This window comes from Silene latifolia, chromosome 6 (genome assembly GCF_048544455.1).
Source record: "Silene latifolia isolate original U9 population chromosome 6, ASM4854445v1, whole genome shotgun sequence".
NCBI lineage: Eukaryota > Viridiplantae > Streptophyta > Magnoliopsida > Caryophyllales > Caryophyllaceae > Silene > Silene latifolia.
In genome coordinates, this window is record NC_133531.1 from 129,672,380 (window position 1) to 129,697,631 (window position 25,252).

Genomic DNA, 25,252 nt, shown 5'->3' on the forward strand with positions numbered 1-25,252 from the left:
TAACTTTCCCCCCAAAATTGAGTCACACTTTCCACAACGGGTTTTTATACATAAAACCGTGGTTAATATTTTTAACAACGGTTTCCTTAAGTAAACCAACCGTTGTTAAAACCTTCTACAACGGACGCTTTAACAACGTCCGCTTTTTTATATAACAACGGTTTTTGACCGTTGTTATAGCCTGTATCTGTAGTAGTGGGAGTTTTAGTCCCATATAATGAATGAAAAAATTAATGTATGTTTTGCTATCACTTATGAATATATTTGTTCGGGTGAAATAATGGATTATGAGCTGGCTTTCATCACAAGAACTTATATGAGAGGTTCTTACATGTGAGTTCAACCCATTAATCAAATAATTCATATCGATACAAAAGGATTTGGGTTGGTCTAATACGTGAGATCGTCTCATTGGTATTTCATTGCTTTTCCGCAAGCTGAATATGAAAGCCCTGTGGAAACTGTAACCCAGGTGTCCTGACAATGTTCCCTCCTTTTATTGGCTGCCACCTGAGATTTTATACATAGAATTAGGACCTCTCAGATTCTCATTTTATTATGTCCTGATGATTGGTAGAGGAAAGAGATAACAAACATTGCTTATATACCTGTATTTTGTGACTAAGCAATGTAGAAATACAGCCATTTGCACCTTGGTGAAATCTGTCCCAACACAAAATCTCATACCCCCTCCAAACGCCATGAAATGTTTGGATGCGCCATTTATTTCACCTCCCTGAATGATAAGCAGTGTCATGTTCATCTTGTTGTTGGATTTTGTAGTTTTAGATCATGACCGATTTATGAATCTTTCAGGAATGGAAGAAATAGCAGAGTTACGCTGTTTACCTGCCATCTTGAAGGATTAAATTCAAGAGGATTTTCATATCTGCCGGGGTTTAAGTGTACTGCTGGAGGACAAACCATTACTCCCCAACCTGCTGGAATGGTGTAACCTGCAGTCCAAAATTATAAGGTGAGTTACATTTCTTGAATATAGTGAATTAACCTGAGACAGACATTTGTTTTGTAATGATTTTTGATGCATACCCTTGTAGTCAAAATCTTTCATTGCTTTTCTGAAAATGCCGGGAACTATGTTTGCCAGCCTAACTGTTTCATTGATGAACTGCAGTATAGATTGGTAACTAGTTAAGGTTTGGTAGAGCTAATATGAGATGTATTGTCAATGAACTTTGCCTGTGAGGCTAACACAACTGACCTGAAATGTGTATGTCATTGATTTGTATTCGTTCCATGCAAGCGGAGAGTCTTTATTGTCACGTCTTCTAAGAATTTCCTCGTGCTCTACCTGTCAATTTGTCAATCTGTGAGTTCAAAGCTCGATAGATATGATTCTCTGAATAGTGTGTATGAAATGAAGAACACAAGTTATCATATAGGAAAATCTCATGCTATGATAATCATAAGAGACCTATGTGTAATGTATGTGGTAGCTATTCCTTTATTTCAGTTTTAGAGTCAGTTAGCAGGTTGGTATGTGTGGTTTTTATAGTTAAATGAGTTAGTCTCGCTTTAAAAAGTATGAGACCGTCTCTCAAGAGATTTAGTGTATGAAGAATTGATGATTAACGATGAGTTGCCTACTATACCGTCAGAGTTTTCAGCACCAAAGAATAGTCTGTGAGAAATTTCATTGCCAAAGTTAGAGCTAGGGAGGTTGTCTCAAAGCTAGCAAACAGAAGCACAAACATTAGATCCAAAGCAATTCCTTCTGTTAGGAGCGTTCCCTCCTTTGATAGGTCCTCGAGGACAAAATCAAAAAAGTCCCTCTTATGTTTGCTAGGCATCATTCGCCTCTCTTGTAACATGTTCTTAAGCATTGTCATTGCCCTCTTTCTTCCCTGTGGCGATAATATATTTTGCTTAGTATTTGGAAACTTTTGGTTTTATTTCTTTGATTGCAGAATGGAACAGAGATTTTTCTTAGTATAAAAGATCATTTTGTTAATAAAAACGGATGCAAGTATCGACAAAATTTATCAAAAGTGATGAAACACAAATCTGTGAAGTTTGAATAAATTAAAACATTTATTTGTTAAAACGAGGATCACTAGTAAGTAGTAAGATATGATGTAGGCTACCTGTAAGCAGTTGTGGTATGCTGTACCAGGAATGTTCAAAGGAAAGGAGATCAACCCCTTTATAAATGCGACAAAGCTGTCCCTTAGATTTTCTGAAGAGTTTTCCTCATCGTAGCTGATCAACTTTTTTGCGGTGAGATTGAATATCATCTGAAGAGAAATCATAGAGAAGAGTTAAGTTAAACTTTGCAGGAATATGACTAAAGTAGCTAGCTAGAATTTTGAAATAGCTTACACTGGCTGTTGAATCCTTAAGCTCGACTGAGTCTAGACGTGACCATTGATTTAGCTGTTTGAGCACCGACTCTTCAACTTCAGGAAGCATCTTCTTTAGACTTTCAATCCCAAAGAGATTTAGCACCATGTTTTTAAGGTACTTGTACATGAACCCGTGTAAAGAGCCTACGTTCTCCCGTCCAAAAATCTCTGTAAAAGTGTCTGGATACCAGCTCTGAAACATTTGTCCTTCTTGTTGAAAGATCAAGTAGTTAAGCTCTGCATCAGCTGAAATTATAATCGGTCTCCCCACTAGACTGGTTCGGAATACTGGCCCATACCTGTAAGCATCAAAAGTACACAATGCAGAATAAGAGGTAAGCAAAGGTGATAGCACAAACACTATATTTTTGCATAAATGCAAATGTTATTTACGAACTTTGTTTCACATCAAATGTTCTTTCATAACAAAAACATTACTGAGTACTAATATATTACCCTGAAGTTTACCTTTCCATTCTCTTTTTGACAAAGGGGGGAATGTCGAATGAGGTGTTTTTAGCGAAGAATTGAAGAGTTTCACCAATGAGCGGCCATCCCATTGTACCAGGTGGGAGGTTGCCATTACATTTCGGGTTATACCATTTGTATACCCAATGCGTGATGCATATAACCACCACGGCAATAAGGCTTAGAACAAATGGAGACATCGGATGTTTAATGAGACCTCAAACTCGATTTCTTAAAGGCGAGTATATATGATTATTGTTAAGAGGAATGATTAGTAGAAGTTGATGGCATGCATGCATCTAAACACCATGAGTTGAAGCTACTTAAATAGTCAGGGGAAAACTTGCATCTAGTTGGTACAAAGCTTTAGAATACTAGTTAGTTGTACAAAGTTGTTGGAGATAGAATTGAAAATCCTATAAAATTATTATTTATTTGGTTTAAAGATTCACAAAATCTCATTTGTGACGGCACGTATCCGTCACTTTGGAGTGACGGATACCATTTTCCCTTACAAATGACCCATATAGAGGAGAGAGGGAAGCACATGGGAGTGCCCCCACCTTGTCCCCCTATTCGTTTTGTGAGTGGCATTATCCGTCACTTACTCCGACCCGTCTTCAGCAAGACTTATTGTTAAAGATTATTATTTTGCTTCCCTATACTAGCCCTTCCATTGTCAACTCCTTATTTAAATACTATCTTTAAAGCTTTGAATGATTATGAAGCCTACTGGATGTTTCCTCTTCTGTTACTTCTTTCAGTTTATATGTATGCGTGCATGTTCATTCATTGCAGCATAAAATATGTTATGGAGCACCAGGTTTAAATGTGACCGGACCATGGTTGCAACTTGCATGATTCGGGGTTCTGTTGGCTGATGGTTAGCCGTAACACAACGAAGTTCATTCATGAATTAGGATGAACGGGTTTTCTTTTTAATACTCGTACGCTTTTTAATCGATCTTAGGCCATTTTTTTTCCGCTTTTTAAGTGAATCAATCGAATCGAATCAATGGAGCTGAATCAATCGAATCGAAATGAATCGAATCGAATGGATGAATTGAATGAATCACCGAATCGAATGAATGGAATGAAATGGACTAAATGAATAATAAATTTGAATGAATCTTGAATCGAATCGAATAATAAAGTGAATTGAATTGAATCAACTGAAATAATCATATTAATAATAATAATAATATTTAATATTATTGTTATTATCAACTATAATAATAATAATAATAATAATAATAATATTATTATTATTCATAGTATAATACTATTTATACTAAAATTAATATTTTTAAGAAAAAAATTATAATATTATACTCCCCTTTGTCCCGTAATTTGTTGTCTATTCCATTTTGGGGTGTCTCATTCAATTATTGTCCTTTCTATTTTAAGAATGAACTTGATGAACAATTTGATCATTCACACTCAATTTGGTCCGCTTGTCATTTTATAATTGACCACTCCTCTTTCCTTGGTCTTTGTGCCAAAACCAAAGGACAACAATTGACCGGGATAGAGGGAGGAGTATATGAATAATCATAAATTATAATAATGAAAAAATAGTAATTTTTTACTAATAATATTCCTAATAACAATAATAAATAATAATGTCAATATTAATAATGATATTAGTAAAAATAATTGTTTCGAATAAAAACACTCAAGTAAGCGTTGCTCGAATCCGGGTCGAGTCAACGCGCTCCTCTCAGACGATGGCACCTCGAACCTATGCTTGCTCTCTCCGGATGGATCTTTCACGCGTAACAAATAGGGCCTCAGAGGGTTCGCAATAGGTCCTTCTCTGATGCCTTACGGTACTGTTGGATAGTTGGGACCTTGCTTGAAGCTAAGGTTTCCGTGCCCTCTCATAGTAGCTCGAATAGTCTTACTTCTAGAGAGAGGAAGTTGTTGGTGAGAAGTATTTTACCATTGATGGGTGAATAATGAGGTATTTATAGATTTCTATGTGTTCCTCAAATGGTGGCTGGCAAGCATAGTTACCATATTCGCTATGAATACGCCTTATCGATTCGCGATTCGCTTATAGAAAATGTGTTATATGTATTTTCAGTAATCAGTTGATAGAATTCGCTTTTAACAATTCGTGATTCGTAGAGTATCAAGCGAATCCATAACCATGTTGGCAAGCGTGTTGACTTGTATGACCCCGTATTGGCCACTGGGTCAAGTCGGTTGGGCGTGCCCCATCAATAATATTAATAATAAATGTTATTAATTTTAATAATAATAATACCAATAATTATAACAACAACAACAACAACAATACTACTACTAATAATAATAATAACAACAATAATAATAAATAATATTATTATTAACATTATTAACATTATTATTCATTTTAACAACAACAACAACAACAATATTATTCATTTTAATAATAATATTCATAATAATAATAATAATAAATAAATTATTAATAACATTATTATTAACACTATTATTAAATATAATAATAATAATAAAGAATAATATTAAAAAAATAGTATTATTGATAACAAAATTAATAATAACTATTAAATTTAAGATGAGTAAAAATTTGAAATGAAATTTGAAAACTTAATGAATTGAATCGAATTTGAATGGAGTGGAAAGTGAAGTGAATCGAATCAATGGAGTTGAACTGAATGAATCGAATGAATGGAGTGAATCGAATCGAATCGAAATTGAATCGAATCAAGTAGAGTGAAAATAAAGAGAGAAAGAACAGGGCCTTAGTCACATTTTTTTTCTGAATCAAACACTGAAATATGTGACACTGGCCCGAATTAGTTAATTGCGATGATCTCGAACAAGTTTATACCATCAACAATAAATCTCTTGTAAGACCGTCTCATGACTTGCCTTATTTTGAGCCTCTTGAGGATAATGTATGCTACTAAATCTTCCGTAAGATTTATCTATATAAATCATTGCTGTTAACTGTAGCATGTTATCTATTTTATGTTGGTTTTGTTACACAAAATCCACTTGCTTTTGTTATTTTTTTTTTTTGTGTTTTGAGAATGAAATCTTATGTTGGATTTTATTTGCTGTTATGTTTGTAGAATGTCAAGATTAAGATCTATTATGCACCTTTAAGATATGCAGCAACAACCATGGATACTGGTGAGATTTTGTGCCTGCATTTTTTATTTTAATTTGCTTGCAATTTCTTAATACTCTACTTTATATCTTGGGTCACTACATGAAATTACTCCTAACATAAATTCAACTTCAACTTCAATCTTATCTTATGATTTACATTTACTTATGAATCTGTTTTAATGAGAATACCTCCTATCTTATCCGGTGGTTTGCATTTACTGTATTGAGAGTAGAAGTTACCATTTACTTTATGGTCAGATGAACAAATGGTAGGTAAAAATATTACTCCCTCCTATTCATTTTAACCTTCCCCTTTCAAAAGGGCACGCAAATTAAGGGTAGGATTATTTTATTGTAAAGTATTGTGGTGGTGTAAGGTAATTGGAGAGAGGGAAGGTATTATTGTGGGGTAAGATGATTAAAATAAGTATTGTTGTGGGGTAAGGTGATTAAAATAAGATAAAGTATGAGTATTGTGGGGTATTGTTGTGGGGTAAGGTGATTAAAATAAGTATAAAACTTTACTAAATAAGGAAAGAAGGAGAGTTATATGAATAGATGAAAAAGGAAAGGGGGAAGGTTAAAATGAATAGGAGGGAGTACGTACCATTTAGAAATGGTCACATCTGACCATAAAAATGGTCACACAAGCCCGTCTGAAAGTTTCAACAAAATATGCCTTCTGAAATGAGATTTTGCGTACCGCATTAGTTTATATGAGTTATTACATGTTACATATGTTATTGTATGGGCCATTTATATTTTTGGTATCTCATTAATTTATCGAGAATTTGTTATAAATGGGCCATTTATATTTTTGGTCTAATTTCTTTTAGACTTAATTTTAGTTTTATGTATTTTAGTTTACGAAGTAGATGTACAAGTTATGATAAAAATGGTCTAATCTCCGAAATTTGAAAATACTATGATAAATGTCAGTAATCTCTTTACGAAGTAGATGTACAAGTTATTAAATGTCATTTCTTGACTAAGTGGAATATTAATACTTGCCATTTCTGGCGCACTTGAATGGCGTGAAGTTACAACCTTTCTATTACTACTGAATACTTTCACTGTCCTCCAGCTCCAAACAAACAACATAGATTGCACATAAGTGATAACAAAAAAACTGGACATGATGGTTGATTCCATTGATTGCTTCCCAATACAACCAAGACGAAAATCGTCTTCTACCGCGGACAGAAAGTGGACGCCCTGGTTGATTCCAGCGATCTCAATTGCAAATGTCGCCGTCTTTATTGTTGTTATGTACATCAACAATTGTCCTAACAACCATAACTTTGGTTCTGGAAAGTCATGTGTTGTTAAGTTTCTCGGCCGACTCTCTTTTCAGCCTCTCCGTCAAAACTTTTTACTCGGCCCCTCCGCTTACCCGTTCTCTTTCTTACTTTACTTCTCCCTATCTCTTTTTACCTTTTTTATTTCATTCTACTTGATGTTGGTTTGTTACATTTTGATTGTTTATACTGTACTTGTTACCTAAGGCTACGAGACAATTGTGGTGTGTTTTAGACTTGTAATGGTTTTTCATTTTTGTGCTATAATTATCAGCTGAGTATATCCTCATCCATCAATATGTTTAGTCATTTTGCGTTATTCTTACAGATTATTTAAGATGGGTGCCCTTCAGTGGGATATGGTGGTGCGTGGGCACCAAGGATGGCGGCTTATTACTTGCATTTGGTTGCACGGTGGTTTAATTCATCTTTCCCTCAATATCCTCAGTTTGCTGGTCATTGGTATCCCGCTGGAACGGAAATTTGGCTTTGGTATGCCACCTTTATTTAAACACCAACATATTTCAAGCAAGACTTAAATTTTACCAAAATAAAACTGTCAAAATTACCAAAATAAAACTGTACAATTAAACCCCGAACCATGCAACCATGTTTTTGGGGTCATTTAAATACTTGTCGAGTTTGCTTCAGTAGCTTTATTTCCTGCTAACAAACACTTACTGCTCTGTTTCCTTTTGTTAGTTCGAATTGGAGTATTGTACCTGGTTTCAGGCGTTGGAGGATCTGTACTATCAGCACTCTTTCTCGGAAGGTACATGTCTATGGGAGCCTCTGGAGCAATGTTTGGACTTCTTGGTGCGATGCTTTCTGAGCTCTTGGTGAATTGGACTATCTATAACAACAAGGTAACCCTCTAAATCGTCTAAGAAGTGTTTTTTTTTTCTTCTTCCATTACCCTTTTTATCTTCATTTATCAGTATGACTGTATGACACGTTTTAGATATCGACTATACTCATTATATCGCCAATGCTTGTTCTTTCAAATAATGAACAAATGGGAATTATATTCAAATAAAGTATCCAGTATTACTTTATGTAAGCTGAAGTGAACTTAACATTCATGATACATTGTGTTCTTCCAGGTGGTTGTTCTACTCCTACTTGTGCTTCTGATTGTCCCTAACTTCGTACTTGGAATCATTCCTCATCTACATGTAGACAATTTCGGGCACCTTGGAGGTTTTTTGACAGGGTTCCTGCTTGGGTTTGTGGTGCTCCTACGTCCTCGATTTGGGTGGCAGGAACGTCATCAACTGCCTGAGCATTTACGTGTCAAGAGCAAATACTTACCATACCAACTGGTTTTATTCGTCACCGCCTTAGCTTTACTGATAGCTGGGTAAGTCCAATTTATGAAAAATTCCCAATTTTTTTTTTTTTTGGCATAAAATGAATTGTTCAAATGTCATACACATTTTTATTCACAATCCTGGTATGCAAGATAATATGTTGAATCGGTGCAATATAGATTGAAAATTTGTTTGACCTTGAAATTTGATTATCTGCCTCATTATCGTCATAACGGGCAATTTTGAGTAGGGATGACAATCTTTGTTTAAAGGGAAGAGAGGCGATGACCTTTGTAAGTGGTGCCATTACTTAAATTGTGTGCCTTCTTCTAGATGGAAGTGTAACTGAGATCCCGAGTCATCGATCCTTCCATTGCCATATAACTTCACGTCTTTGTCTATCGATGGGTTCTGGTTTATATAGAGATATCGGGTTCTTTCTCGAGGTAACTGAGTAGATTAGGTAAGGCCCCTGCATCTCTGTACTGACTGTTGGTTTGTGTTGCTTCAGATTGTTGGCTTTGTACGAGAATATTCTAATCGTAGTCTTTGTGACAATTATATATAGACTGGAAAACATATTCGTAATCTGCCAGGACAGGCACTGCTATTGATAAATGTTCTGTTTATACATCTGCAGGCCTGCAAGTTTTCTTATAATGTTCGTCAATGAAAGATTAAATACTTGGTATATGTAGACATGTAGTTGTACCCATGGTATTTCGTATTACGCCATACACTAACTTATACGACTCCATGGTATGTTTAAGAGTGTATGGCTAATCTAAGCTATACCTCTGCTAGTAAAGAATTTGGGGACGGAGTTGCTAATTCAGTTCTGAAGAAGCGGAAATGCTACAGCTTATCTCTCTCAGTTAGCTTATAAAATTTGCACTATTAACCATGAACCTACGTCTGAAGCTGCCAGTATGAAGCCTCAATTATAGAGGGTTAAATGATACGTTCTCCCGTGTAATTCCTAAGATTAGAGCGTTACTAAATAATAAGTCCGTAACTCGTAAGTAGTAATATGATTAGAGCGTTATTGATCCATGGGAATGGAAAAACATCTTTACAATAGAATAATAATTGGTCCAGCAAAACCAATGTTGCTTTAACCTACACCTTAGTTCTTTACTTGCATTGTTTAACAATTATCATACTTGTTGTACAAGACATTTCAACATCTTTTTGTATCTTGTGGAAGAATTGAGACCAGTCTCCAAAACTCTCACACTTTATTCTACATCAATTGCCAAGTATTTTTCACCACAAAAAAAATGTTAAAGAGTATTTAAATGTCATGTTGGTATAATGTCATCCCAAATTTCCGATCAATAGTTTACACTTATCTTTTCCGAGTGTTTTAGGTCAATAATTTACGTCTTTATTTTTGAATATGTTTTACTTTCCAGTTTATCTTTGTGTTTTGATAATATTAAAAGCAATTCCATCTCTTTATAAGATTTCATTGAAACGAGGGAGTATGTACTATACTAACAATATTATACATACCTCATTTTATCCTTATTAATATTTCGGGTTTTCTATCCTATGCCCAGTAGGTATAGGTTAAGAAAGTAAAAATAGAAAAATTTAAATGTTTTTCTTGGGAAAAAAGTAAAAGTAATTGTATATTACAATTTCCCATAAAGACATCATTAAAATCTTTCTATTTTTGGCTTTCTTAACATATGCCCAGTGGGCATAGGTTAGAAAAACTCTTAATTATTTACATACATTATAAATAAATTGAATGCAAATAATGATCATTCTCCTCATTAAATACATTCTAAAAATAAAAAAGATGAACAAATAACTAAAACACACTAAAATAAAATAAGTAACTATGAAAACTATTTCCAAAACTCAATTACATTCGAGTTCCTCACTCTTTCAATTCTCGACTTTTAAACTATTTTATAAACGGTTTTACAAAAGACTTTCGGTTCTGGATCCTGCCAACTCATGCACCTCTAAATGGATCCGTCACACACAAAAAAAAGTAGGAATATCACAATTCGTTTCAATTTCAATCAACAAACCAACAAACCTTCTTAAAGTTGAACCCTTGTATACTCTTCCTATATTTTCTTCTTCAACCACTTGAATTATAATCCCTATTTCTTCTGCAATGGCGTCTTTTAATCGTGATACTATTGATACTTTTATGAGCATCACCGGTGCACCTGAGACCGTCGCACTTCAAAAACTTGAGGTATACTATTTATATAATTTCATTAACCTATTTGTTTTGAGTAAGTCTTGCTTAAAACGGGTTGGATTTTAAGACGGGTCGTTGTGTGAGAGGAAATGGGTAGAGGGGACAAAGGTGGGACCTCCCATGTGCTCTCCACTCACCCTAAATGGGTATTTTGTGAGAGAATATGGTATCCGTCTTATTAATAAGACGGATACCTTGGTCTGAAATAAGAATTGGTGATTTGTTTTATTTTATCTTCAATTAAAGTTGTTTAGTTTGATGTTATTTTTATATAATTAAAGTTGTTTTGATTAGGGTTTTCTGCTGTAATTAATGGGTATTTGTTAGTTTTTGTTGAACAATCGATTAAAAATTGTAGAATTAGTAATTTATGTTATATATTATCTGGGATTAGTTATTTCTGAAGTGGGTATGTACCGAATTGTGTTCATGCGATGTTAATTGGAGTTAATTGATTTGGGAATTTTTGTTTTAAATCTGAAGTTAGATTAGTGTGTGGATGATTCTAATTTGGTTGTAGATTGATTATTTATCTGGTGTTAGATGTTCTACTAGTTCTTGTTGATCAAGATTCAAGCCAAACATTATTTTAGCGCCTTTTCGGGCAATGTTTGTACTCACAGAGTCTTTTTATAGTGTTATAGACAATAATGATGTCATATAGTTATCGGCTGGATTGCTTTGATATGGCTCAATTGAGTTCTTCAGGATCTCTGTCTAGTTCGAGGAAATGGTGGTTTATACTATGTTGTCGCTTGTGCGTAGAATGTAATTAGTGAGTCAGGGATTGTTATACATGACTGTGAGGTGAGCATAGTGGAGTTAATTGAAGGAAATTTGTCGAGTATGAATGTTTAAAGCTTTGAGAGTCGCATGGCATTAGCAAAAACAGGATGTTTTACTACTACTACTACTACTACTACTACTACTACTGGGTTGAGTATAACATTTACCAGTACGGGGTGGATTATAGCATGAGGCAAATTAATACGAACAACAAATGGGCGTCCTAATCAAGCAACTTCGGTGAAGTAACAAGACAACAATTACCCAAGTGCCTATAGGGTAACTTATGGTAGTGTATAAGTGGGGTACATAGAATGACATCTATGTCAAAGAGATTGTTTCTAGATGATCCATAAAGTGGTAAACAAGACATACTAAATAGACCACGGACTTTTGGAATTATGCGTATGGTCATTTGTTACTTTCAGTACTAAGCATGGTAGCACGTTTATTAGTCATTTCTTAGTCTTTGCAAGTGTAATCAGGATACCTGGAAACTCACATCTCACCTGATTTTCTTGCCAGCTACTCGTTCAAAAAAGGAAAATGTGAGTTTCTTTGTGTGAAACTGTAATGAATGATATTTTCTTTTGGTGTGTCTTCCACTGGATTGCTATATATCTCCTGCAGGAAAGTTCGCTCTGAATACGTTAAATGTGCAGTGTCCAATATCTAATTAGATCTCAGAAATTGTTAAGGCTCATTTATAGCTGTATTCCCGTGTACTTCTGCACTCTTTACCTTATTTACGTGTTCCTAAATCATTCTAATGCGCAGGAGTATGCTGGAAATCTTAATGAAGCTGTCAATGCACATTTTAGCGAGGGAGATAGAAATGTGTATGTCCTTTCTTTTTAACCTTTTTTTTTTCTCGGCATTGTCTTTAATTGCTAGATCGTCTCCTCCATCGGTTTTAATTATCTTAAACCACTCCTGTTGTCGTTTTAGATTTAGTCGCTTCTTGCATCAAAGATCCTTGCTGTTGTTATACGATTATAATATGAATTTATTTATTTATGTAAATGTTTAGCATGCAGGAAGCTCCAGTTACTGCTACTGCTCCATTAGATGATCTCATGGATATAGATGACCCCACATCATTGGTGCATCGTGGCCCTTCATCTCTTTTTTCAGCTACAAGAGGGATGAATCCATTCTCTCTTCTTGATCCAACCTTCCAGAGGGGTCTATTTGATGCTCCCGACATCTTTAATCGCCCTTCTGAGCTCATCGAACGAGGTCGTGCTCCATTTGTTTCTCAGCCCAGAGAAGTCAGGCAAATTCCCATTGAAGTCAGGGATGGTCCTGATAATTCAGCTACTCAGCCTGGCCATGGTCCAAGAATCGAAGATGTGACTGATGTTATTGATGTGGAAGGATCAGAAATGCACGGACCCGTCATTGTTGATGAGGAAGACGATGAAGATATTACACGGAACTATCAAGGTATTACCAGACCAAGTGCGCCTCAGTTTGATGCTTCCGCAGATTATGGAAATGATATTGAGGAGGAAATGATTAGAGCAGCCATTGAAGCTTCCAAGAGAGATGCTGAACTCCAGAACAATAATGAAGTTAGTCTCTTTTTCTCTGCTCTCACTTTGCAGTTTGCACCTCTTAGTAATCATACGCTTTGTTTGGAGGGGTAAGGGATGGGGAATGTCATTTTCCTTCCAAATATTTCCTACGTTTGAGGAATTCTAATTTGGCTTCTAGTCTTGGAGGAGGGAAAATGGATCTCTCCGTTTCTCTCTCCCCCAGTATCTTGCATTCCAATTTGCTAACCAAATAGCCTAATTTGCTCCCCTCCTTTCTCTTTCCCCCTAAATCCCTTACATGAATCAATGATTAGTCATCGAAACAAGTTTACCAGATTCGTTCGATGAGGTCGCGATACGCTATTCGTTTGCGAATCAGTACCCCATAAATGGGGATTGGCTGAAGTCTTCGTGGGAATATGAACAGGGTGACTTATTAGAAAAGATGAGTTTTAAGGGGAATTTAGTGGCTGTGTATTGGGGAATTGGGAATTCTTAAAAGGTTTCTTATTCGTTTGTATTCGCGGTACATGTGGAACCATTTGACCATGTATCCACTTATTGAACATACTATCTTTTTGTTTACTGGGGGTGGGACAACTATGATTTTTTATAAGACAAATTACTACTATTATTTTTTAAATTTTTTATAAAAATCAGGCAAATTAATATGATGAATTCCCATATTGCATTTAATATAATATTTCAGAATTCAGCTCATCGAATAAGCTACTGTGAGAAAATTGCGAATTCGTATCGGATGTCTTACGAATCTGCCAACCTTGATCTAAAACATCATTTTCCTAATACCAGAAGCTCATTCGCAGATGGAAAGGGTAAGGTAATCAGGCATACACAACTTTTATCATCGTGCTCACGACACATAACGGCTTCTTCCAGTGATCCATGGTGAAAATTGCGTTGAAAATTGCATTGAATGATCCATAACTCTTAGGCATCTATGCTGACTAAGTTTCCTAAAAGCCAATATTATCTTGTTTAATTCGTCATTTTCATTGTAGGGGTTGGATTATGTTGAACCTCAACAGAGAGCATCTCAGCATGACGATACTGATATTGCTCATGCTGTTTCATTATCGTTAAGGGTTAGTGATTCATTATCTTCAGTTTCTTGTGCATTTGTTAGCTGTTTCTGATTTTAATCTATCATATAAAATCTCATTGCAGACAGCAGAACAGGAAAAAACGCAAAGAGAGCCGGTTCTCGAGGGTGGAGTTTCTGGATCAAATGTGGACAGGCCTATCAACGTGGGAGAGCTGGCTAATGTAGTTGACTCGAATCAAAGGTATGTGGATTAGTCGGTCAGTGCTGTTAGTCATTGATGACTTAGTTTGTAATGTATATTGCTCATGCCCATTTCAAATTTTAACCGGTTTATCAATCAGTATTTACATACTTCAATGATGAGCAGTTGGTTTCCATGTACCTTTTGATGTCCTTAGTTAATACTACATGGTTTACCCATAGTCCTCTGTGCTGTCTACTTGTGGACTGTTATAGGTTGTTGCTGCAAGAGTTTGACTCATCTTCTCTACAGTTGGTTGTCTATTTGTTTTTTTTTTTGGTCCATCGGTTGTCTATTTGTTTGATGCATCCTATTCCTTCTTTTTTCCTTGACGGCTCTTGCTACTTGTAAAAAATGTGTGAAATCTTTTTTCACGGCCGTGTGTTATTAGGTTAGATGATTTGACATGTTTTGCCATTACTACCCTAGCCCATTCTAACATTTACGTAATGAATCTTCCATCTGCTTTTTGAGTGAGAGGAGAAGCACAAAATGTGTGGGAAATACATTTTGATCATATTGCCCTTTTTATCTTTTAAAATTTCAAGGCAAGAAGCAGGGAGCTCTTCCATCCAAGATGAAGTTGATGAGTTGGATGAGCAACCCCTAGTTAGGCACAGGTCAGGGCAAAGGTCTTCCGGCTTTGTGGAGGTTGAGAGAAATATTGAAGAAACAGAAGTTAACACTGAGCCAAGTCATCCAGTCCCCACTACTGACAGTCAGACTCCACTCAATGGAAGTGCTTTTGCTACAGCTGAGGTACTCCATTTATGCACCAGCTTTATTACCGGTAAATCAAATGATGCTAAACACAACAAAATAAATCCATTGCCTCACGAGTCACGATCCTTCGGATGGCGCAATAGAGGAGATTGGATGTACATAGCCTCACCCCTATATTATAAACAAAAGGCGGTAGTTTCCGATTGACAATTAAATAAAAAATTGTTTTGAGAATTGCATCGACAGAATAAAGTTATCCTAAAAAATGATAAAAATTAAGATGGGGATGCATTCATGTCATGTCTTTGTAAGAACCAAAGATCCTGAAGCCGTCTTGCATTACTATTATTATATTAGCAATAGTTGACTTGAAATAATATCATCTATTTTTTAGTGGGGAGGTATCTCTTCTGAGGAGCATGATGAAGCGGTTATGCTAGAGGCTGCTATGTTTGGCGGGATTCCTGAAAATGGATACCCTTTACCATATACTTCCCATCAGTTGCGTCCTGGGGTTGAAACAGCTTGGAGTGCACCTCGTCCTCCCTCACCAAGTGTTGTTGCTCAGCGGGCAATACGTGAACAGCAGGTATTTATTAATTATTATCTGCATCAAATGAGTATAATTGTTTTTGTGCTCGTGTGATATTAGGCTAACAAACCAAAAATAACCCTCTCAATTTCCTTTTCGCAGGATGATGAGTACCTTGCTTCATTACAAGCCGATAGGGAAAAGGAACTGATAGCCATAGCAGAAGAAAATGCGGCTAGGGAAGCAGCTCTTGAAGAACAGAGGAGAAAGGATGAGGAATCTCAAAGGAAATTGCAGGAGGAACAGGTGAGCTTTCTAGCTTTTGAGTGTGTTGAAATGCTAGCTTGGCTTACATGTTATATTTTCGTGCCTGTTTAAATGTCGGATAACTGCCAATTTTTATATTTTATTTTCTTGTGAGCCATGGAAAAGAAGTTTCCCAGTATCTATTGTGTTACTTCTATAAAGGGTTGCTGTTTCAACTAAGTACGTGTCACGAGCTCTCAACCTATGTTACTCTCACGTGTCTACAAGTGAGAATGCGAGGGCATGAGTATGGACTTGACTATTTATTTAGAAGATATAATACTCCCTCCATTTTCTTATTTTTTCCCATTTGCCTTTTGGAGGTCAAAAGTTTTTTAATTTTGACCATAAATAAGATTGAAAATAAAAAATATTAAATTATAAAACAAAAACATTTACTCTTATTATCAAGACATCTTTCACAGGAAAAGTTTCGACAAAAAAAAAGTAAAATATAGATGTCGAAAAATACGGTCAAAGTTCCGTCTTGGAGACCGCAATAAAGCAAATGGGAAGAAAATAAAAAAATGGAGGAGTATTAATTAATGGACACTAACCCTTTGTTTGGATACAAAAATGGAGGGAAAGGGGAGAGGATTGGAAGGAGGGAGTTTTCTCTCCAAATCTTTTTTTGGTAGGAGGGGAAATAATTTCTCTTTTAGGAGGGAAAGGGAGAGGAATCAAAATTTCCCTCTCCTCCAAATTCCTCAACCCCCACTTTACTACTCTTCACTTTTCTCCCTCCAAATTCCCCTATCCAAACAATGCCCAGTACAAAAAATACAAAAAAGACATCATAGAGGTGATGCCCATCTACCAAAAGACACCCGTGAGGGCGATGTCCATATACAAAATGACACTCTAAAAGTGATATTCAAATCCAAAGGACACCTTAAATGTGACGCCCATATACAAAATGAGAGAGGGAAAATTATGCTCTCAAGTTATCGTGGGTAATCTTATCTGCAAAAATAAGAAGAGATAAGTTTCAATTTGGATGAAGCATATGGCTCCAAATATATAATAGCTTCAAAAAAATGAAATTTGAACTCTTGAAATGAGGAGGCCACATCATCAAGAATACGATGGTTTCATTCAATCCAAGTGCACCACCAAATAGCCGGAGGAACCATCCTCCAAACATCGACCTTTTTCCATCTCTCTCTTCCTAGTAGAGACTAGGAAGATTAAAGTGGGCCCAACTTACTACAAAGTGAGACCAAGGATAAATTCCATAAAGACACGATCCATGAGCAAGAGAGATGAAGCTGATCAATAATCTTTTCATGCTCAGCACAAAGAGAATGACTAGCTACAAAGCTAAAACTTCTCCTTTTGAGCATGTCTTTTGTATTTTTTTTTTAAATTTAATTTTTAACTTTTGGTTAGTGCCGAAGAAAAAAAAGCTATAGTAAGAGCTTTACACTTCCAGATCTCCGTGGTCAAGAATTTGTGATTTGTGAAATTTTCCAAAAGATTGCAGAGATTCTTAACGGAGAATGATCCCAAAGGATCGTACTTCTAGATGCCAACCCCATGCGAACTATTAGCCTCCTTACTCCATCAACCTATCTTATGAACTCCATATTTGATGCTGAGGACATTCTTCCAAAGCGTCTCATTTCCGATGGCAAACCTTTACGTCCACTTTGCTTTATGAGTGAATTCTAGGAAATATTGTCTCTATTTTTCCAAAACCACAACCACAACCACAACCTGCTAGCTGCTGTTATGCTTGCACTTAAGTTGTTTCCTAGCTCCTGTCTTGACATAAGCTATTGAATTCATGTAAGATCTTTGCTCATGAAATGTAAGGTAAGGAGATATGGAGTGAGAAAATAGTGTTGTTTACTACTACATCCATTCAAATCCAAGCGACTCAGCCCCCACATTTTTGTAGAGAAATTGTACATTTATGGGGTACAATGGATTTGAGGGGAGGGAGTATAGATCAGCACAAGGGTTATACAAGTTTCCTCTTATCTGCCTCAGTGGCCTTTAGCTAGCCAGTGCTGATGTGGACTGACTAATACTTGGAAATTTGGGATAAAAGAAATTTGTGCAGTTGGTAAGTTGGGAGCGAGGGGGACTATTTTTTCTCCTACAAGCTAATAATCCCTGTATAGGAAAGATTTGACGGAAAACTCTCCCCTTCCCGTACCTTCTCTTCTTCCCTCTTTCTTTATCTAAACATAAGATTAAATTTTCCTCTTTGCATTATACTTCACATGTTTAAGAGTCTTAAGACTTTGTTGCAAGATTTTTGCTAAGGAGTAGGCTGGTCTTTGTTTCTTTCGTGTTCAATTACGGACTGCTTTTTTGGACCATTTTTACATGCCATTCATCTTATTGAGCTTACTTGTTTTTTTTTCTGCGGCTTTCACAAACCTGTTCAGTAGTGCAGCTCTTGTCTCCCGTTTATCCTCAATTTTACTTTTGTATTTATCTCACCCATGCCTGCATGTAGTCTACTTCTCTTACCTTTAACGTCTACTTCATGATATATCGCCAATGATGATGCTGAAACGATTCCTGGAGATTCTTAGCGGTTTCGCAGACTTAATCTCGTGACGAATACTGTCATTTTTCATAATTCTATTATTTTCTAGGAGCTTGAGAGGCAGCTTGCTGCAAAACAAGCTTCTCTCCCGGAGGAGCCAGCTTTGAATGATGAGAATGCCATAACCCTTCTGGTTAGAATGCCTGATGGCAGTCGACACGGCCGTCGGTTTCGTAAGTCTGATAAATTGCAGGTACATCTTGTCTATATGCATTTTTTATGGTGAAATTTGATCATCCGTTGCTTTTTTTAATATAATAAATTATCTATGTTTGTTCGAGCTAACTGATTGTGGGTCGTGCAGGCGCTGTTTAATTTTATTGATGTTGGGAGGATGCTGAAGCCTGGCACTTATAGACTGGTAATTATTACTTCTGAGTTCCGAGTATATTCGTGTGTATTTTATCTTCATGCTTTCAGTTGCAAGTCTGCACAAGTAGGTTACATTCAACTGTTCTTAAACGGGTTTAAGATTAAAGAGCCCGGAAAGTGTCTTTGTCATGTATTCTGACCACCAAACTTAAACTATCTATAATATGAATTGACAGGTAAGGCCGTACCCTCGTCAAGCATTCAGTGATGGGGAGAGCAACCTATCTTTAAGTGAGCTTGGGCTGACGAGTAAACAAGAAGCTTTGTTTCTGGAGTTGATCTAACACGTCTTTCAGTAATTACTACCAAGTTTTATATTTACTTGCATATGGAAATTCCTACATTGGGTCATCTGACTAAGGGTCTCCAATTTCGAGTTTGCGACCACATTTTGAAAGGAAATATTGGAGGTGGAAGACATGATTGTGATGATGGGTTCATGGAGGATTGGTTGTGGCGTTAAGCTCCTTGTGTTTTATTTCTGAATATATAGATTTTATTTGGTTGTTAAAATGGTGGGTGATTGTTTCTTACTCATCATTGCTACATATGATGAAACTGTGCTAAATCCGAATCAGGACACATCCTGAAGGCGGAAATTGATGCTACCTGTGTAATTAGTAATCACCTTGTTTCCTCTTTACTACTAGTATTAAACATGTACCTCCTCTATTTCGTGGATCACAAATTCTCATATGATTTACAGTCTTGGGAGAATGTTGTCAAACGGTCTGATCTAATGGGTAGTACTCATCGAGCTAATGTCGTAGTGTGTGTAAATGAGTGAGACGTGAGTCTATAGTCAAATGGGTTAATCTTACATTATATTCCCACCGTCTCATGTTCCAATCATTTGTTTACCTTTGATTAAAATATTTCTTACAAAGAGGTAAACAAATAAAAGGGACCGGGGGAGTGACTACAAGAGAATAACCGGTCCTTCGCCACCACAAACCAAGTTAAAGAAGTCGATGGTCAATGTTAAACTGGTGCACTATGATATGAAAAAGGAGGCAGAAGGAGATTCAAGTTGTGACCTATCTTTCATGGAACCTTTTTTTTTGTCAGAAAAGTAGAAAGTGCCTAAACTATAGAGTTAGCTATAGCATGGGCAATCCTATTAAGGCTCCGGGGACAATGACAAGATGATACTAGAGAAGTAATAAAACGTAAGACTGGTGCAGCATCATGGTTGATATCTCCACATCCATTAAGCTGAAGACCCAAGTTTAAGCAGTCTAAGGTTGCGTAATATGCCGAAAACCACGATCAATGGCATCAATACAAGCAAATTTAAGTGCCGTTGCCTTTGCTTGAACATCGGACTTTGCCCAGAAAGCCGCACGACCTCTATGGTTCTTTTGGGTCAAATTTCTTCAGTTTAGTGGTGTATTATAATCCACTACAATTCATCCAACTTACTAGATGCGTTTTATTGTTTTCGTCGTTTTTGTTTTTACTACGCAAGCATACAACTAAAGAATTACTACTTCGATTTGATTTATGATGAAATAAAGCAAAATGAAGTATTATTAGTTGCGAATGAAGCAGAATATCGTTTCTTGTTAAATTGGTTGAACTTCTATTAACTTCGAAGTAGCAATCATTAGATAAACTCCTCTAAAATATTTTTATTTTAGGTCATCTAAAAATATCTTTGTATTGTTAGTATTAATTTATTGTTAGTTACACATTAGGTCGTAGGTTTTGAACACTATACCTTTATACGAGTGTGAATAGTGAGATTGTGGAGGACTCCGGAGTAATAAATTCTCATAACTATTTTTTCAAAAGAGTCACCTAGGTACAAGTGTTTCAAATCTACGACCTAAGGTACATTCTACTTCTATCTTAATAACAAACTAAGACATCCCCGACAAGTATCAAATTTATTGCGGACTAGGAAGGTGTGATTAACTTATTAGAAATTCGATTGTTCGATTAACTTGTAATTAATCCGTACATATTACTCTTGCTTCCGAATATTGTACAATGAATTAGGGGATTGATTTAATCATCTTTCCATTTTCATAGACAAAAGATTAAATTTAATCCACATGTAGCAACAAAAAAAAAACACGCAAATATAAAGAAGTTCAAACTTATTGCGTATTTGCAAATATGGATGAGACGAAAACAGAAAACCTAGAAATCTAGAATAGGATCTTTAGTTTCTAGGAAGGAGATGAACACAAATTCTTGTTTCAGACGGACACTTTTGGTCTTATTTGTCAGACGGATAAAATGTTGTCATTTTTAAGAAAATGTAACCAATTAATTCACAAAATGTTATGACTAGAGATGTCATTTTTTACCCTGAAAATGATGTGAACAATAATGGTAACATGTTATCAAAAAAATAACAACATTTTATTGTAAAATGATAACATGTTACCCGTCTTATTTCAGACCAAAAGAATGATCTTAAGAAAAACGGACCGAAAGAAAAAGGAAAGGAAAAATTCCTGATGTGAACAGAATCACAGCACACAAAAAGAACAAAATCCAAAATTTACAGTTTGTCCATAAAATCCATATCGACTCGGCATTTCATTGTCTTTATTCACCTATCCAACCACACAAAGGATAAAACCCTATCATTCCATCATCCATGACAGATTAAAAACTCGATTTTTACCGTCTTTTACTCCCCCAATTTCATCCTCTTATTATCCATCGCAAAAACACTCATAAATCCCAAATTTATTAACTAATCAATCAAATTATTTTAACGAAATTACTATCTTTTTCTGCTGTTTATCAATTATCAACATCATACGCGTCTGTCAACAGCAAGCTCTGCGGTGCCACTATTTTCTTGTCTTCTTCTCTCTTTAAACCCCTTAAATTTCAGACCCACTATCTAATTATTCATTAACATCAATTTTTGTTTCTTACCCTTTAAAATAAAGTTAATTTTGGTGTTCTTCCCTCTTTTTTTGCTATCCCCTTTTAAAAACCCTAATTTTGGTAGGAATTTGACCCAGAAGGGAAAAGTTGAAGAAAATTGGAAATTGATTGGTACCCAGAAGGTAAATCTACAAGAAAAATCGACCCAGAAAGTTAAGATATTGATTTTGGTGTTCTTCCCTCTTTTTTACCTTTCTCCTCTCAAAAACCCTAATTTTGGTAGGAATTTGACCCATAAGTGAAAAGTTGAGGAAAATTGGAAATTGATTGGTACCCAGAAGGTAAATCTGTGAGGAAAATCGACCCAGAAAGTTGAATTTTGATTTTGTTGATGGGTTTAACATTTGGGAAGGAAGTAAAACCTGAAGAAATGGAGAAGACATTAGGGTTAGGTGATTTGCCTGAAGGTTGTGTAGCTATGGTTTTGATGAATTTGGAACCTCAAGAAATTTGTAAATTTGCTAGATTGAATAAGGCTTTTCATGGTGCTTCTTCTGCTGATTTTGTTTGGGAATCTAAATTGCCCTCTAATTATTACCAAATTGTTAGGAAGATCTTTGTTAATGATCTTAATGGTGAGAATTCTAATGATGATGATGATGACAATGATGACGGCGAGTTTCCGGTTTTTTTGTGCAAGAAAGATATCTATGCTAGCTTGAGTCAGTTTAATTCTCTTGATAATGGCACAAAGGTTGGTTCTTTTGCTATTTTTGTCAATTATTTACAAATTTTTTTTTTTTTGATTTGGATGGTATGTGATTGATTGCATCTTTTGTATGATGAATTTGCAGAAAGTATGGATGGATACGAGTACAGGAGGGATGTGTATGGCGATATCTGCCAAGGGTTTGTCAATAAACGGGATTGATGATCGGAGATATTGGAGTCATTTACCCACTGATGAATCTAGGTGAGATGTTTAATTCTTACCTTTGATTGATCCCATCTCCGTCATTTGTTTACCTTCCATTAGAATATCCCTCACAGGCAAACAAATGATTGGGACGGATGTAGTAGACTAGTAGTTGTTACTAGTTAGATTAACTTGTAAATGGATGGTGTGTAGAGTGTACTGTTAGTACATCTTGGCCTTCTTTGCTGTTAACTTATTTTTCACCGTGATTGTTAGTAGTTTGTAGTTTGTCAATGTTTTAACCATGATTTTTTCTGCTTGACTGAGGTCCTGTTGTCTAGTGCTTGGATTACATATGAGATAATGAATAAATTTTCTGTGGTTTGTCATCTATCCTTGGGAAGATTCTAGTTTTCGAGAGTAGATGCTGAAGTTCGGACGCTATTAGATTAAGTCATACTACCTTGTCTAGAATTTTCTCTTGGTTGTGTTTATTGTAGTGGTCAGAGTGAGAGTGATGAATTTTCAATTTTGTTCTAATGATGTCGACCCTTTCCGACATGATCTTGAAGATATGTTGATGGAATGAGAGGAACCCAAATATTGCTAATACTTTTAACTGCATTTCGGAAGGCCTATTGGAGTATTATCTAACATATGAGGCATCTAGGGTTAAATGTTTACCCCCATTAACAACTTACTATGTCCATGAAATGCAGTCCTGTTCTATGTACATGACTAGGACCCTAATTCATTTAGATTTTGTAAAAGGCATTTGCGCAGTCTTGTTTGTCTATTCTTATGCATAACTTGGGCTGATTTTTAAGTTGTTTAGTGATGTTACATGCTTTCTTCGCCTTGGTGATTATTTTTGTGTATTTATATCTGTTGTTGGGCTGTATAGATGATATTGCAACGTGCATAACACGTGGATGCAGCTCTTGATGTCCACTCCCTCTTTAGAGGTTTGTTCCATCGGTTTTCTGTAGGATTAAGATTAGGTTGTTTTTTGCACCTTTGGATACATCTAAATGTCGGAGCTGCCAAAGCTAACACGAGAAATCCGACCCAAAGCGCACGAAACCCCACATGATAGAACTCAAAAATTGGTGAATTAGGACTGACTTGACCCGAGGCAAATCCAATAACCAATACAAACCGATTTATCACTACCTTACATGAAGGGGTCCTAACCAACGATGACCTGTGACGGTGTGACCCCGATATTAGCCCTACCAATTTTCATTTGAACCTGATACCCCTCCCGATTGCCATTTCCCCTACACCAAAAGACTAATCTGCAAACCTAGCTTCTGGAATCTGGTGTGCCATTTCATGTGTCAAATGTAACACAAACTTGCGTGCTAGAATGTCTGGTTCTGTGAAAGGTTATGCTTATTCAAGCGACTTAAGAAAACTGGATCGTTAAATACTTCGTACATTGTAGTTGCTGTAGCTCATTACGACTTGTATATTAGCTATAAGTTTAGAGATTGACTAAATTACCCTTTCTCTTGGTATGGACACAGGTTCCCTACAGTGGCCTATCTACACCAAATCTGGTGGTTTGAAGTTGAAGGTGAGGTCAAGTTCCCATTCCCCGAGGGAACATATAGTGTATTCTTCAGACTTCAACTCGGAAAGACCCACAAGAAGTTTGGCCGTAGAGTCTGCGACACAGAGCAGGTCCATGGATGGGACGTCAAGCCAGTCCAGTTTAAGCTTTCGGCCGCAGGAGGCCCGCGCACCATCTCCCAGTCCTTCCTGGAAGGACCCGGTACGTGGCTTCACTATCACGTCGGGGACTTTGTGGTTGAGAATTCTGAAGTGGCTAGCCGGGTAAAGTTCTCGATGACCCAGATCGATTGCACGCACACCAAAGGCGGTTTGTGTGTGGACTCTGTAGTGATATACCCTCGTTCACTCAAAGAAAGGCTAAAGCGTTTTTAAAGGGCTCAAGTACTTTCAATATTAGGTAGTTAATGTAGACAGGTAGTATAGTATAGGTAGAGGAATCGAGAAAAGGCGCAGAGTGGCATTGTTTTTGGCCTTTAGGCTCTGTAGTCTGTGGAAAAAAGAAATGGCCGAGTTACTATGCATGTATTGTGTGTTTCCTCGAGTTTTAATGAGGGAAATCTTAGGCCATTAAACTGATGATTATCGTGTCCGACGGTTTTACAGTATTTTATTGTAAAACTCATCGGTAAAGACATATTTTTGCACAAGGGCGTTTAAGTTAAATGAATGTTGGTGTTACATGTAGAATGTTTTACACAAGAATTGGTGTAATTTGATCATTTTCTAATCGTCGTCTTCTTCGACTTTTGGTACTTGAAGTATTCAATTGGTGTAATTTGATCATTTACCTATTAATGGACTAAGACCTTATTCGACAAAAAATGGAGGTATGGAGCAAAATTTAATCTGCATTCTCCAATTCTGAACCGTCACATTGAATTTGGACTGTTGTTTTTCTCAAATAAAATCCGAGCCCTTGGAGCGGGAAAATGGAGGGAAGGAAATAGAGAGGATCTCCATAAGTCCATAACAAGTATGAAATCCTCGGTGCTTTTTAA

General features: G+C 36.2%; 4 protein-coding genes across 6 annotated transcripts; 3 read left to right on the forward strand and 1 right to left on the reverse strand.

Annotated features, from left to right (window-relative positions):
* Positions 1-332: 332 nt before the first annotated feature.
* On the reverse strand, positions 333-3,043 carry LOC141659000 (cytochrome P450 87A3-like). Of its 2 annotated transcripts, none has more exons than XM_074465704.1 (9): positions 2,832-3,043; positions 2,341-2,662; positions 2,106-2,255; positions 1,614-1,865; positions 1,223-1,312; positions 1,051-1,129; positions 850-956; positions 609-736; positions 333-510 (listed from the first exon to the last, which is right to left on the reverse strand). In XM_074465704.1, exons 1-9 carry the CDS (start codon positions 3,029-3,031, stop codon positions 420-422), a joined length of 1,419 nt encoding a protein of 472 aa, XP_074321805.1. In that variant the 5' UTR covers positions 3,032-3,043; the 3' UTR covers positions 333-419. The 2 variants fall into 2 exon arrangements, with proteins under 2 accessions (XP_074321805.1, XP_074321804.1); XM_074465703.1 differs by having other exon boundaries at positions 850-961; positions 1,038-1,129.
* LOC141659001 (RHOMBOID-like protein 3) lies at positions 892-8,633 on the forward strand. 2 transcript variants are annotated; one of them, XM_074465706.1, is made up of 5 exons: positions 892-976; positions 5,915-5,975; positions 7,581-7,744; positions 7,955-8,118; positions 8,356-8,633. In XM_074465706.1, exons 3-5 carry the CDS (start codon positions 7,591-7,593, stop codon positions 8,614-8,616), a joined length of 579 nt encoding a protein of 192 aa, XP_074321807.1. In that variant the 5' UTR covers positions 892-976; positions 5,915-5,975; positions 7,581-7,590; the 3' UTR covers positions 8,617-8,633. The 2 variants fall into 2 exon arrangements, with proteins under 2 accessions (XP_074321807.1, XP_074321806.1); XM_074465705.1 differs by lacking the exons at positions 892-976; positions 5,915-5,975 and having other exon boundaries at positions 7,043-7,744.
* Positions 8,634-10,526: 1,893 nt separating this feature from the next.
* LOC141587291 (plant UBX domain-containing protein 8-like) lies at positions 10,527-19,553 on the forward strand. The gene is made up of 11 exons (XM_074408737.1): positions 10,527-10,780; positions 12,350-12,411; positions 12,603-13,146; positions 14,133-14,216; positions 14,299-14,417; positions 14,966-15,176; positions 15,535-15,729; positions 15,835-15,978; positions 18,588-18,731; positions 18,843-18,899; positions 19,087-19,553. Exons 1-11 carry the CDS (start codon positions 10,697-10,699, stop codon positions 19,192-19,194), a joined length of 1,752 nt encoding a protein of 583 aa, XP_074264838.1. The 5' UTR covers positions 10,527-10,696; the 3' UTR covers positions 19,195-19,553.
* Positions 19,554-21,565: 2,012 nt separating this feature from the next.
* Positions 21,566-25,005, forward strand: LOC141587292 (F-box protein PP2-A12-like). The gene is made up of 3 exons (XM_074408738.1): positions 21,566-22,514; positions 22,615-22,733; positions 24,206-25,005. The coding sequence occupies exons 1-3, from the start codon at positions 22,152-22,154 to the stop codon at positions 24,624-24,626; spliced, it is 903 nt and encodes a 300-aa protein (XP_074264839.1). The 5' UTR covers positions 21,566-22,151; the 3' UTR covers positions 24,627-25,005.
* The last annotated feature ends 247 nt before the right edge of the window (positions 25,006-25,252 follow it).

What these genes read in the sequence shown, in the direction of transcription:
- LOC141659000 (XM_074465703.1), bottom strand. Translation starts at nt 3,031, where the DNA reads ATGTCTCCATTTGTTCTAAGCCTTATTGCCGTGGTGGTTATATGCATC. An exon ending in TTAAGGATTCAACAGCCAGT is followed by an intron (nt 2,256 to 2,340) that starts GTAAGCTATTTC and finishes ATTTCTCTTCAG; the next exon opens with ATGATATTCAATCTCACCGC. An exon ending in TTAATCCTTCAAGATGGCAG is followed by an intron (nt 737 to 849) that starts GTAAACAGCGTA and finishes CTTATCATTCAG; the next exon opens with GGAGGTGAAATAAATGGCGC.
- LOC141659001 (XM_074465706.1), top strand. Translation starts at nt 7,591, where the DNA reads ATGGGTGCCCTTCAGTGGGATATGGTGGTGCGTGGGCACCAAGGATGG. An exon ending in GGAACGGAAATTTGGCTTTG is followed by an intron (nt 7,745 to 7,954) that starts GTATGCCACCTT and finishes TCCTTTTGTTAG; the next exon opens with TTCGAATTGGAGTATTGTAC. An exon ending in GGACTATCTATAACAACAAG is followed by an intron (nt 8,119 to 8,355) that starts GTAACCCTCTAA and finishes GTGTTCTTCCAG; the next exon opens with GTGGTTGTTCTACTCCTACT.
- LOC141587291 (XM_074408737.1), top strand. Translation starts at nt 10,697, where the DNA reads ATGGCGTCTTTTAATCGTGATACTATTGATACTTTTATGAGCATCACC. An exon ending in AACTCCAGAACAATAATGAA is followed by an intron (nt 13,147 to 14,132) that starts GTTAGTCTCTTT and finishes TTTTCATTGTAG; the next exon opens with GGGTTGGATTATGTTGAACC. An exon ending in GGGCAATACGTGAACAGCAG is followed by an intron (nt 15,730 to 15,834) that starts GTATTTATTAAT and finishes TCCTTTTCGCAG; the next exon opens with GATGATGAGTACCTTGCTTC.
- LOC141587292 (XM_074408738.1), top strand. Translation starts at nt 22,152, where the DNA reads ATGGGTTTAACATTTGGGAAGGAAGTAAAACCTGAAGAAATGGAGAAG. An exon ending in CTCTTGATAATGGCACAAAG is followed by an intron (nt 22,515 to 22,614) that starts GTTGGTTCTTTT and finishes ATGAATTTGCAG; the next exon opens with AAAGTATGGATGGATACGAG. An exon ending in TTACCCACTGATGAATCTAG is followed by an intron (nt 22,734 to 24,205) that starts GTGAGATGTTTA and finishes GTATGGACACAG; the next exon opens with GTTCCCTACAGTGGCCTATC.